The 12,142-nt window shown below is 32.7% G+C and overlaps 1 protein-coding gene across 1 annotated transcript; it reads left to right on the top strand.

Moving 5' to 3' along the window:
• The first annotated feature begins 1,361 nt into the window (after positions 1 to 1,361).
• LOC103496561 (uncharacterized oxidoreductase At4g09670-like) lies at positions 1,362 to 11,636 on the top strand. Its single transcript, XM_008458466.3, has 2 exons — positions 1,362 to 2,149; positions 10,782 to 11,636. Exons 1-2 carry the CDS (start codon positions 1,688 to 1,690, stop codon positions 11,391 to 11,393), a joined length of 1,074 nt encoding a protein of 357 aa, XP_008456688.1. The 5' UTR covers positions 1,362 to 1,687; the 3' UTR covers positions 11,394 to 11,636.
• Positions 11,637 to 12,142: the final 506 nt, after the last annotated feature.

The raw sequence follows: 12,142 nt of genomic DNA on the forward strand, positions 1-12,142 counted from the left end.
TTTTAGAGAATAATCCGTAAGGAATCTTTTTCTAAAATAATATACTATTAACAAAAATAGAATAATTTGGTCGAAGTCGTGTACCTGTACACGACTTTGCTTGAAAGTCGTGTGCCTATACACGACTTTGCTTGGAAGTCGTGTACGGGGTCCACTACTTCAATGCATGGACCCCACACTTTCTTTATTTTTAAAGATATTTAATATATATATATATATAGATGCGTGCAGGGGATGAGGAGGACGGGGTAGGGTGGAGGATGGCGACGATTAACAAATAGGAAAATGAAAACGGATGAGGAGAACAGCAAACTTCAACGGCAGACTCGTAGGAGAGCCACCAAGAAGTGTCGAGGAAAATGGAGACAACGGTGAGGAGGAGGAGGACCACTGCAAATTCAATCGCCATCATCTTCCCACTGCGGTGGTCCTCCAGATTCAATCGTCGCAGATTCTTCCCACTGCGGTGGTCCTCCGATTCAATCGCCACCGTCTCCATTTTCCTACCCCATCAATCGCTGCCATCCTCCACCCGACCCCGTCCTCCTCCTCGTCGCATGTATCATATTAAAAATAAAGAAAGTTTGGGGTCCACACATTGAAGTCGTAGACCCCGTCCACAACTTCCAAGCAAAGTCGTGTATGGGGTACACGACTTCAACCAAATTATCCTATTTTTGTCGATAGTTTGTCTTCTATATTTTTTACATTATTTTTAAAAAATACAATATTGAAAAAAATTATTCATTTGTAAGAATTCCAAGAATATTTTTATTCAAAATGTGTTTCTTTTGCTATATGGCTTTTTGTAAATGAGTGTCTTAAGATGATGCGACGTCTGCGTGCTAGGCAATATGCTTCGATATCTTATTCTAATCAAATAGTCATCTGAGTATCTTTAAAAAAAAAAGAAAAGCCTTTTTATCCAGAGATGTTCACGGGTATAACAGGGTCAAGGATGATATTCTTCGTCTCCAACCTTGTTCTTTATGTCATTCTCATCCTCAGTGAGGTTTTTTATATTAATCAAATTCCCCGCTAAGAATTTTTTCTTATAGCTTTTATTTTTCGAAAAACCAATTAACTCAACTCACTAATGCAGTAAAATTATAAGTTAATATTAACTTTATCACTAAATTGTTTATAGTTTTATGTGATAATTTGAATTTAAAGATCAATTAATCGTACTTTGTCTTAAAAAAATAATACATATTTTAGTATAAAGAAATAAACGTAAATCGAGTTATTCTCGTATATAATCTAAATTTAAATATTCTATTTGAACGTATTCATTATTTTAGTCAATAGACAACAAAACTTGAATGTAATATTTATATGATAATTATAATATAACCTTAAACAACTATATTAAATAAATAAGGGGAGGTAACTGGGGCATGTACAAGGAATGCATTCCTTGTTTCCTCCTCGTTTAGTTCACGGAGAATTTTTCCCCACTCCTCCCCCATTCTCCACCTAATTGGGAATCTCTGTCCTATTTTAGAGCGAGAGTTTCATCGGAAAAATTGGACATCTCTAGTCTTATCATTTTAAGATGCCTAAATAAAGTGACATAATTTAGATGCTCATCCTATATAAATGTTGAGTCTATGATAAATTGAATTAAAAAAATATATATTTGTCTGCTCTTTTTCACTCTTCTTCCTAAAATCTTTCAAATTCGAAAATGGGAGACTCAATGGTCCATTTTGGAATCATTGGAGCAGCAAAGATTGCTCAAAAAATTTCTCGAGCTATTGCTCTTACTCCCAATGCCACTCTCTTGGCAGTTGGCAGTCGTTCAATCGAAAAAGCCTTAAAATTTGCTTCCAATAATGGGTTGAGTTCTGAGGTAAAAATCTATGGTTCTTATGAAGCTGTGCTTGATGATCCCGACATCGACGTCATCTACATTCCCCTTCCGACTAGTCTTCACTTGCGTTGGGCTGTGCTCGCTGCCGAAAAGAAAAAGCATGTACTCCTCGAGAAGCCCGCAGCTCTTAATGTAGTTGAGTTAGATATGATTCTTGAAGCTTGTAAGGCCAATGAAGTTCAATTCATGGATGGTACCATGTGGATGCACAATCCTCGTACTGCTAAGATGAAGGAGTTTCTTTGTGATGCAAAAATGTTTGGTCAACTCAAATCGGTATGTCATTTTAATTTAATTCACAATCATGTAATTCATCTTCGTGTTAGGGAGAGTATAATTTCTATAAGATTAAAATTTTGACTCATGAATCGTCAAACTTGTATTTCTATACCAATATTTATTAAGTTTTGGGTTTAATTTTTCATTTAGCTTCCAAGTTCGTTTCAAAATGTTAAGCATTAAGTCTTAAGTTTTAAATTTTCAGTTTCATTTCAATTTAGTTCCAAAAAAATTTAAATTAATACACTTTTAAACTTGATTACTTTTTTTTTTACTAAATACTTATTTTTGTGTTTTGATTTAATGTCTATCAATTAGTCCAAAACAATTATGAAATGAAATTTTAAATTTAGATTTAATAGTGAAAATTTATTATCATTCTTCTAAAATAATAAATAGATATTGACAATAAAGAAGAAAAAAAAGCAAGTGTTTAGTAAAACAAATTGTAGTCAAAATCTAAAAAGTGTAAACTTTGAAAGCTATTGACTAAAATTGGTAACATATAAGAACTAAAACCCAAAGACATTTTTAAACTTAAAGAAAATGAAAATTGGATAGACTAAATACATTTCTTTTTCTTTAATTTTATAATAGATTTCTTAATAATCAATCATGCCTATAGATATTTAAGTCTCACCTCCATATCCTCTCTCACGTATTAAAAAATTTTAAAAATTGCTTGTAACTTTGACTCTAATAATAATTGTTTTATTGAACATTTTTCTTGAAATTAATGTAACTATTAATTACAAAATTAAAACTTTTAAATTAAAAATAAGTAAAAATTATGTAGAAAAAGATTAATTTACATATATATAGAACAAAATATGAAAAATATTTATGGCTCGTATAAAAAATAAAGCTTATGAAACCACCATTGTTTTTTCATAAATTTTATGTTTGTCTTTGTTGGTTCTGAATTTCATGGGAAATTCATACTATTACTTCTCCTTCATATTCCCACTTATTCGTGTTCGCAATTTCTTCATTTCCTTTTCCAGAATTTCTTTCTTTTTCATCATCTCTCATTTTCTTCTTCTTCTTCTTCTTTCTTCACTACACTATCATGTACCGAAATCTAAACGATCAGCCGTCTATCTCAGATAGATAAGTAATGATAGATGTAAATGATTGTTTACTAAGATCTAAACGATTCTTTACCAATATTCAAATGATCTTGGTACAAGATCATGTACCAAGAGCATTTGTATCTAAACAATTAGTTGTCTATCCCAAATAGGTAGAGATAGACCATTATCACTATCTATCCCAAATAGATAAGTAGTAGACTCAAACAATCGTTTATCAAGATCTGAACAATCGTGTACTAATATCTGTTGAATAAGAAATTTTGGAACCAATTACAAATTGTCACATCATTTACTAAAATAATTGTATTTGGGATTAACTAAAAATTGGCATGTGTCCCAAATTAAATTTAAAGACAAATTGGACAATTCTAACGATGTCACATGTCTTTATTATGACAATTCAATCAAATTAATTATTTTGGTTCAATTAAATATTATTTACTTGGGCTAAAATTCAATTGAGCCCAAAAATAAACTTAATTTAGCACAAAATTAAATATGACCCAAATCTATGTGATTGAGTCCATGGATATGATCCATGAACCAGACGAGGCCCAAGTCCATACAAGCCCACTAGAGAACTCTATAAATAGAGGAGTTCTCTTCATTTGTGAGGGGTGGAGGGGGAATTTTTTACTCTAGAAGATCTAGAGAGAATTCTCCCAAGAGCTAGAAAACTCCCCAACTCCTGAAGTCGACCACCCTCGAAAATTGAAGCTCCTTTGAAGATACAAGCTTTCTTCTAAGACTCCAACTTCAAGAACATCACGTGCTCCACTTTCTCAAATCAAGCATAAGCATCCAGTCGAGAGAGAATCAAAGGATCAAATTTTAGAGATCGAACCACATCGCATCAAATCAACGTAAATACAACATCAATACAAGTTCAACTTTACGAACCAAATTTCTCCAGAAATTTCGTGTGAACAAATTGACACATCTAGTGAGACATCTCTACCTCATCTCTCTCGTCATCCAAATCTACAAGAAAATCAATAGCATCAAAGAAGGCTACATACAAATCTTCTGCTGCAAGCAATGCTTACACAGGACCCATCACCCGCAGTCGTTCTAAGTGAATCACTCAGGAGTAGAATCAAGGTTCTAACATCGCACAGAGCATTCTTAAGCAATTGATGGAGTCTCTTAAAGCTAGGATTGTCGTCAAGGAAAATTCTTTATATGATAATTCTGATTCTACTTCTAGTAAGTCAAAGAAGGATGCACACCCTGACATGATGTCTGTCATGATGGCTGATATAACAACCGAGGCTGCCATGGCGAAGATGGAGAGAAAAATTAACCTCTTGATGAAGGTTGTGGAGGAACTAGACCACGAAATCGCAACTTTGAGAAACTAAATGTGGGCTCGTGGAACTGTTGAGTCAAGCAAAACTCCTCTTGTCAAAACTTGCAATAAAGGAAAAGCTGTGTTGCAGGAAAATCAGATTTAACAATCCATCTCTGTCGCCTCCTGGTCAGTCCAACAGCTACAAGATATGATCATAAGTTCCATAAGAGTTCAGTATGGAGGACCACAACAAACTTCTTTCATGTACTCCAAGACATACACCAAGAGAATCAATGACTTATGAATGCGTGTTGGGTACCAACCTCCAAGGTTCCAACAATTTGATGGAAAGGGAAATCCAAAGCAATACATTGCTCACTTTGTTGAAACATACGAAAACGCAGGATCAAGAAGAGACCAACTAGTCAGGCAGTTCATTCAAAGCTTAAAAGGAAATGCTTTCGAGTGGTATACTGATCTAGAGCTGGAAGTAATTGATAGTTGGAAACAACTGGAAACAGAGTTTCTCAACCGCTTCTAGAGCACTAGGCATGTCGTCAGCATGATGGAGTTGATGAACACCAAACAGTAGAAAGGAGAGCCAGTCATTGACTGCATAAATCAATGGAGAGCTTTAAGCCTCGATTGAAAAGACAAGCTCACAGAACTGTCTGCAGTGGAGATGTGCACCCAAGGGATGCACTGGGAACTTCTCTATATTTTGTAGAGAATAAAACTTCTCACATTTGAAGAATTGGCAACTCGCGCCCATGATATGGAGCTGAGTATCGTCAATAGAGGAACAAAAGATTTCTTGGTTCAAAGAACGAGGAGTGACAAGAATGAAATCAATGACACTAAAAAATTACAAATAATGTCTTAAACGAGTCTATGGTTATTCAAGAGACTTCATTCAAATCTTTCTCTAAAAGAAAAGAAACAAAACTTTGAAAGAAATTATAATGGCGATGAAAAGCGACGTCCAACTCTTAGAGAAACAAAGAAAAAAGTTTAATCTTAGACAAAGAAAGAAAAAAGTTTATCCCTTTTTCTGACTCTGATGTTGCAAACATGTTAGAGCAATTGATAGAGAAACAATATTCAGTTGTCAGAATGTAAACGACCAGAGCAAACAAGAAAAGTAGATGATCCTAACTACTGCAAGTATCATTGGATCATTAGTCACTTTGTTGAAAAATGCTTCGTGTTGAAAGAGCTGATTCTAAAGTTGGCTCGTGAAAATAAGATTGAGCTGGATATTGATGAAGTAGCTCAAATGAATCATGTTGCAGCTAAGATGACTTTAAGTGTTCAGCCATCAATGTTGCTTTATGATCAAAGGGAAAATTTGATTCAATTTAGGACTTTCAAACCTATACTTGTTTGATTAAAAAAAAAATCATGATGACAAACTCTCAAAACAAAGAAGAGCTTATTGAGGATAATAGCAAAGCATAGATAGTTGTGGCTCGTCAAAAAGGGAGACAAACAAATTCCATTCAAACGAACTCACACTTCCATCAAAAGCATTCAAAGGGAAGCATCTCTCATAAAAATAAGGGAAAAAGAAACAAGAAGATGTTGAAGCCTAGGCCTAACAAAGGAAAAGGCGAGGACTTCCTCTGACTTCGACGGTCGATAACTTGACAGAATTCTTTCCAAGAAGCTTCCTTTAGGATAATCCAAAAGAAATATTAGAAGGCATTGCATGTCATGTTGCCAGCATAGTAGAAGTCGACAACAATTATGCATCTTTTGAAGAAGTTGACAATTCAAATGAAATTAAGCGAAGGACTTCTGTCTTTGATCGTATCAAGCCTTCAATTACTCGATCTTCAGTCTTTCAAAGATTGAATATGGCCATGAAAGAAGAAGAAAACCAATTTCCAACGTCTACTTACACTCGAACTTCAGCTTTCAAAAGGCTAAGTATCTCCACATCGAAGAAAGATCGACCTTTAACATCTACTTTTGATTGTCTAAAGATGACAAACGATCAACAACAAAGAGAGATGAAATCTTTGAAGGCAAAACTATTTCATGAAGAAAATGATAACGATAAGATTTACAGTCGTGTCCCATCACACATTAAGAGGAAGTTTTCTGTTGACATAAATACATAAGGTTCCTTGACCGTGAAACCAAGATTTATTATGTTCACCAATCCTACAAACGAAGGAGATGAACAAATCCTTGATGAAAATAAAAGCTGTTAAATATGTAAAGCTCCTTATCGCAAGAGCCTAAACTGCATGGTGCTCCTAGCACACAAGAGATTAAAATGTGAATGGCAAAAAAAAAACAAATTAAACTACGTTATGACTTGATCTTTATGTTATAAAAGGGTACGTAGGCAACTTAAAGTTCACTTTAAGTTCAGTCACACATAAAAAAAAATCATGTTTCATTGTCATCTCATATGTAAGAATTGCAAAATAAATATAAATGCAACCATAGTAAAATAAAAAAAAATTATCATCATCTATCATGGACAAACCCAGACGTTGACAAATCAGTAGGGCATCATGATAGAGTTGCATCGTCTATCATGAACAAACTCTAAGAAGCAGCAGGACGTCATGATAGAGCTTTATCGTCTATTATGAACAAACCCCAAGAAGCAGCAAGGCGTCATGATAGAGTTACATCTTCTATCATGAACAAACTCCATACGCCAACGAAGCAGTAAGACGTCATGATAGAGTTGCATTGTCTATCATGAACAAACCCCAAGAAGAAGCAAGGCGTCATAATAGAGTTGCATCGTCTATCATGAACAAACCCCAAGAAGGAACCAGGTGTCATGATAGAGTTGCGTCGGCTATCATGAAAAAACCCTAAGAAGCAGGAAGGCTTCATGATAGAGTTGCATCATCTATCATGAACAAACCCCAGGAGCTAATAGTTAAAGAAGCAGGACGTCGAGGAGACTGTAACCTTATATATACTTGCATAGGACCTTCAAAGGCTTGCAAAAGGAAAAAAAAAAACTTAACCTCTGATAGAGCTTCAAGTTAATGCAACAAATTAACAGCTACTAAACCTAAAAATTAAAAAATTAAAAAAATTAAGTTACAAGTTAAGAAAAAAAAAAAGAGAAAAGAAGAAAAAGGAAAAAAAGAACAAAAAAAAAAGAGAGGGAGAAGACAAGCTTTTTTTCTCTCGTACCTTTGTTCTGCTAGATGATGAAAGAATGATCTAGGAATGAGTCTATTTATAAGGCTAACAAGTCGAATTCTGATTTGGAATGATTAAATAATAAAATAAAATTAAAATTGAATTATCTTATGTTATTTTATTTTTGAATAAAATCTCGGATTTCATTTTTAAGATATTTAAATATTTTTTAATTTTTAATTTTTTAAATAAAATTAAAATTTAATTATCTTACGTTATTTTGGAATAAAATCTTAAATTCCACTTTTTTAGATAATTAAGCATATTTAAATATTTCAAAATTTAGATTTTACTCCCAAATTAAAATTAAATTTTAGATTTTACTCTCATTTTTATCTCAAATTTAAATTGGAGTCATAAATCTAACTTTATCCTAAGATTGAGATCTCGTATTTATCTCAAAATTAAATTTGGCCATTTTATCCCAAAATTTAAATTGGTCATTCCAAATTCTTGTGCATCTAAGGACAAATTAGGGTATGCTAGAAACCTATCTTTGTCTCAAAATAAAATATGGTTTCAAATTTTATCAAAAAAAAAAAAGAAATCATCAAATTTTTATCCTCAAATCAAAGCAAGTCGAGGATAAAACCTTAAACTTTTCTCAAACTAAGAATTGATCATATTTCAACATTTATTTCAAATTTAAATCAAACTCATCTACTAGATTCATAGTTTGATTAATTTGATATGTCAAATTGAGCAAAGAAAAAAAACTCATATTTTGACTTTAAATTTATCTTTTCGAGATTCACCCACTCATACACGTGCATAAATCTCGAGAGGGGGCATTTGTTGAATAAGAAATTTTGAAACCAATTACAAATTGTCACGTCATTTACTAAAATAATTGTATTTGGGATTAACTAAAAATTGGCATGTGTCCCAAATTAAATTTAAAGATAAATTGGACAATTCTAATGATATCACATGTCTTAATTATGATAACTGAATCAAATTAATTATTTTGGTTCAATTAAATATTATTTACTTGCGCTAAAATTCAATTGAGCCCAAAAATAAGCTTAATTTGACCCAAAATTAAATATGACCCAAATCCATGTGATTGAGTCCATGGATATGATCCACATGGATATGATCCATGGACCAGATCATGCCCAAATCCATAAAAGTCGGAGTTCTCTTCATTTGTGGGAGGGGAAAATTTTTTACTTGAGAAGGTCTAAAGAGAATTCTCACAGAGCTAGAAGACTCCTCTAAAGTCGACCACCCTCGAAGATTGAAGCTTCTTTGAAGATACGACTTCAAGAACATCACGTGTTCTGCTTCCTTAAATCAAGCGTAAGCATCCAGTTGAGAGAGAATTAGATAATCAAATTATAGAGATCGAACCACATCGAATCAAATCAACGTAAATACAACATCAACACAAGTGCAACTCCACGAACCAAATTTCTCCAGAAATCTCATGTGAACAATATCTAAACGATCTTTTAGACTATAATAAAGATCGTTTAAATTAGAAGCTTTTCACTTGTGTGTGTGGCCGATTAATCGCAAGACATTTTTGTTTTTTGACGTTGTGAACTTGTGAGTTTTTTTCTTTTTCAAAATTGTTCTATACGGTGTAAATATTTTTGTGGTTTGTTCTATTAAAAAAAACCTCTAAAAAACACTTCGACACATTTTTCTGAAATCTATGCACTTGTCCAACCACATAGGGATGATCATCGATCAGTCAGAGTCAATTTTTTGTCAAAATCGTCATTGGACTAACCATAGTCGGTTTATTAAATGTTCAAATTGACTTCGACCTTCGATAAGTAAGTGTCAGTCATTTGGTTTTTGTTGGATCGGTTTAACACTTAGAAATACTTTTTGAAAATTCTTGATTTGAAACTTTCCCAAACCGACCCCTCTTGTTTTCCAATCGGCCAGCATGGGTTTGGTCAATCAGCTTGATTTTTCGGTCTATTATGCTCACCACTACAACCACATATTTATAATTTTTCTCTCTTTTTTGAAAATTATTTTTTAACTTTTTCTATCGTGTGGTGTGTTTTTACATATAGACTTTATAAAATGTAGATACGATCTCTGATGTATCAAAATATATTTCAATTACCGAATAAATGATGTAAAAAGTTTGGGAGAGGTAAGAAAGTAGTAAAGATATGCTTGGGAGTGATACTTGAAGTTTAGTGATTTTAGAAAAAAAAAACAGATTTAGGTACAATTAATTTTAATAAAATTGATATCTAAACAATCAAATTTATGTTTGATAACAACCTCTTAAAATTGATTTTCAATCGTTATGTTTAATGGTGATTTTAAAACTATTAAATTGCTAAAAAAATGATATTTTAGGTATTTAAAAAACTATATAAAATAAGGTAATGATTTTTGATTAATCACTTTTCCACGATCATCAAAGTGGTGATGCTTCAAAAATCAATTTTGAGTTATTTTTTATTTTTCTAAAATCACATTTTGTTGATTGTCAAACATCATATTTTTGTGCAAAAGTGATTTTGGCTATGCCATAATGACTACCGAGCGAGAATCTTATATCTCTTCAAGAGTCAAAGAACTAAAAGAAGTATTCATTTCCTTTGTATTTAGCTTTAATTTTGACCTTCTCCTTGTTTAATCTATTGGGATTTTCCTTCCGGAAAAAAAGACATTATTGTTTTTTATCATTCCAAATTTGTCATAACTTTATATTGCATACATATTAGAAAGTTTAAGTGAACTAATATTTGGATTAAATTACAAAAACATATATGTTAAATCTTGATTGGAGTTTCTTTCGGAGAATTGAGCTGGTAATTATTATATGAAAGAATAATTAGAAGAGTTTGACGCGAATAACAAGTTGAGAAATATAAACTTACAAATAACGAGATGATAAATGTGGGTTAACATAAATGAATAAATCTTTTCGATTGTTGGTGACTTAAATAGTAAGTGAGTTTTTTTACCCATTCAAACTCAATTATATCGGTTTCTAAATGTCCCTTAGTTTACTTAAACCAACTCGTTTATCTTTTAGATAATGTAATTAATTGATAAATGCATTTATTTGCTTTTTGTTCAAGTATTGCAGGTACATAGTATTTACACTTTTGGAGTTGAGTCTAACTTCCTAGAGAGTGATATTCGCACAAAACCTGACCTTGATGGATTTGGTGCTTTGGGTGATATTGGATGGTATTGTATTCGTTCGATCCTTTTTGCTGCTGACTTCAACTTACCAAAAAAAGTGATTGCCTTTCCGAATCCTGTTCTGAACGAATCAGGCGTGATTTTATCTTGTGGATGCTCTCTTTTTTGGGATGATGGAAAACTAGCAACTTTCTATTGCTCCTTCTTAGAAAACATGACCCAGAATATGACTGTTATAGGAACAAATGGGACATTACATCTAACTGATTTTGTCATACCTTATACAGAGAAAGAGGTATGTTTCTCCACCAATTCAAAATATGAGTCGACCAGTTCGGAACCTCTACCAAACAATCACACCATCCCTACCGATCTTCCTCAGGAGGTCCATATGGTGATGGAATTTTCTCGTTTGGTTAAACAAATCAAAGAAAATGGCTCCGAACCTGAGGAAAAATGGCCAGCCATGAGTCGAAAAACTCAACTGGTGCTCGATGCAGTGAAGGCATCGCTCGATCAAGGATCCGAAGTTGTTGAAGTAGGGACAGTGTGATTCTTGTCCGAGTGTGATCATATTTTCCTTTGATATATATCTTTTGAAATGGCCTATAAATAATGCTTCTATCTATATATGTATGTTAGTCGTTCTCTAGTTTGCATTAAGGAGTGAAATAATAATGCTTCCTGAAGTTTCAAATAGTTGTGAAGGAAGCCATTCCTTGAGAATAAATTCAAGATTAATTTGTGTTTTCCTTTTTAGATTTTTATTATAATATATTAATATTGAAATTACTAATTTAATATTGTAATTTTAAATAGTTAGATAGAGATCATCTCTTGAAGAGTAGAGGTAAAATGTGGTATTTTGTTTTTGTTTTTGTTTGTTTGTCTTAACAAATGTATATACATCACAATAATCTGCTTTTGCTATTCAACGACAAATATAAATGCATGATAACAATTAAATACTAAAAAGGACTTAAGATTGGACTCTAGTTTTATGAGGGGATTGGAATTACCACTACCAAAGCATACGAAAACCTTGTATCTCGAAATTTGTTCGTAAAACTTAAATAAAGGCAGAGAATTAGATGAAAATATGGATAAACATATCTGAGGATCGTCTTTTGATCTCCTTCTCTCGTATGTGAACATAAACGTCAAAACCTTCCTCCCCTTCTCACGAATTTATTAGCAATGCTGCCCTAAAACTTGCGTTGTTCTCAAGATGAGATTTACAAAGAGTTTGTGACCTCGATATAGGTAGATTACATATAGGGTCTTTTCAAAAATATAAAAAAA

This window comes from Cucumis melo, chromosome 3 (genome assembly GCF_025177605.1).
Source record: "Cucumis melo cultivar AY chromosome 3, USDA_Cmelo_AY_1.0, whole genome shotgun sequence".
Taxonomy (NCBI): Eukaryota; Viridiplantae; Streptophyta; class Magnoliopsida; order Cucurbitales; family Cucurbitaceae; genus Cucumis; species Cucumis melo.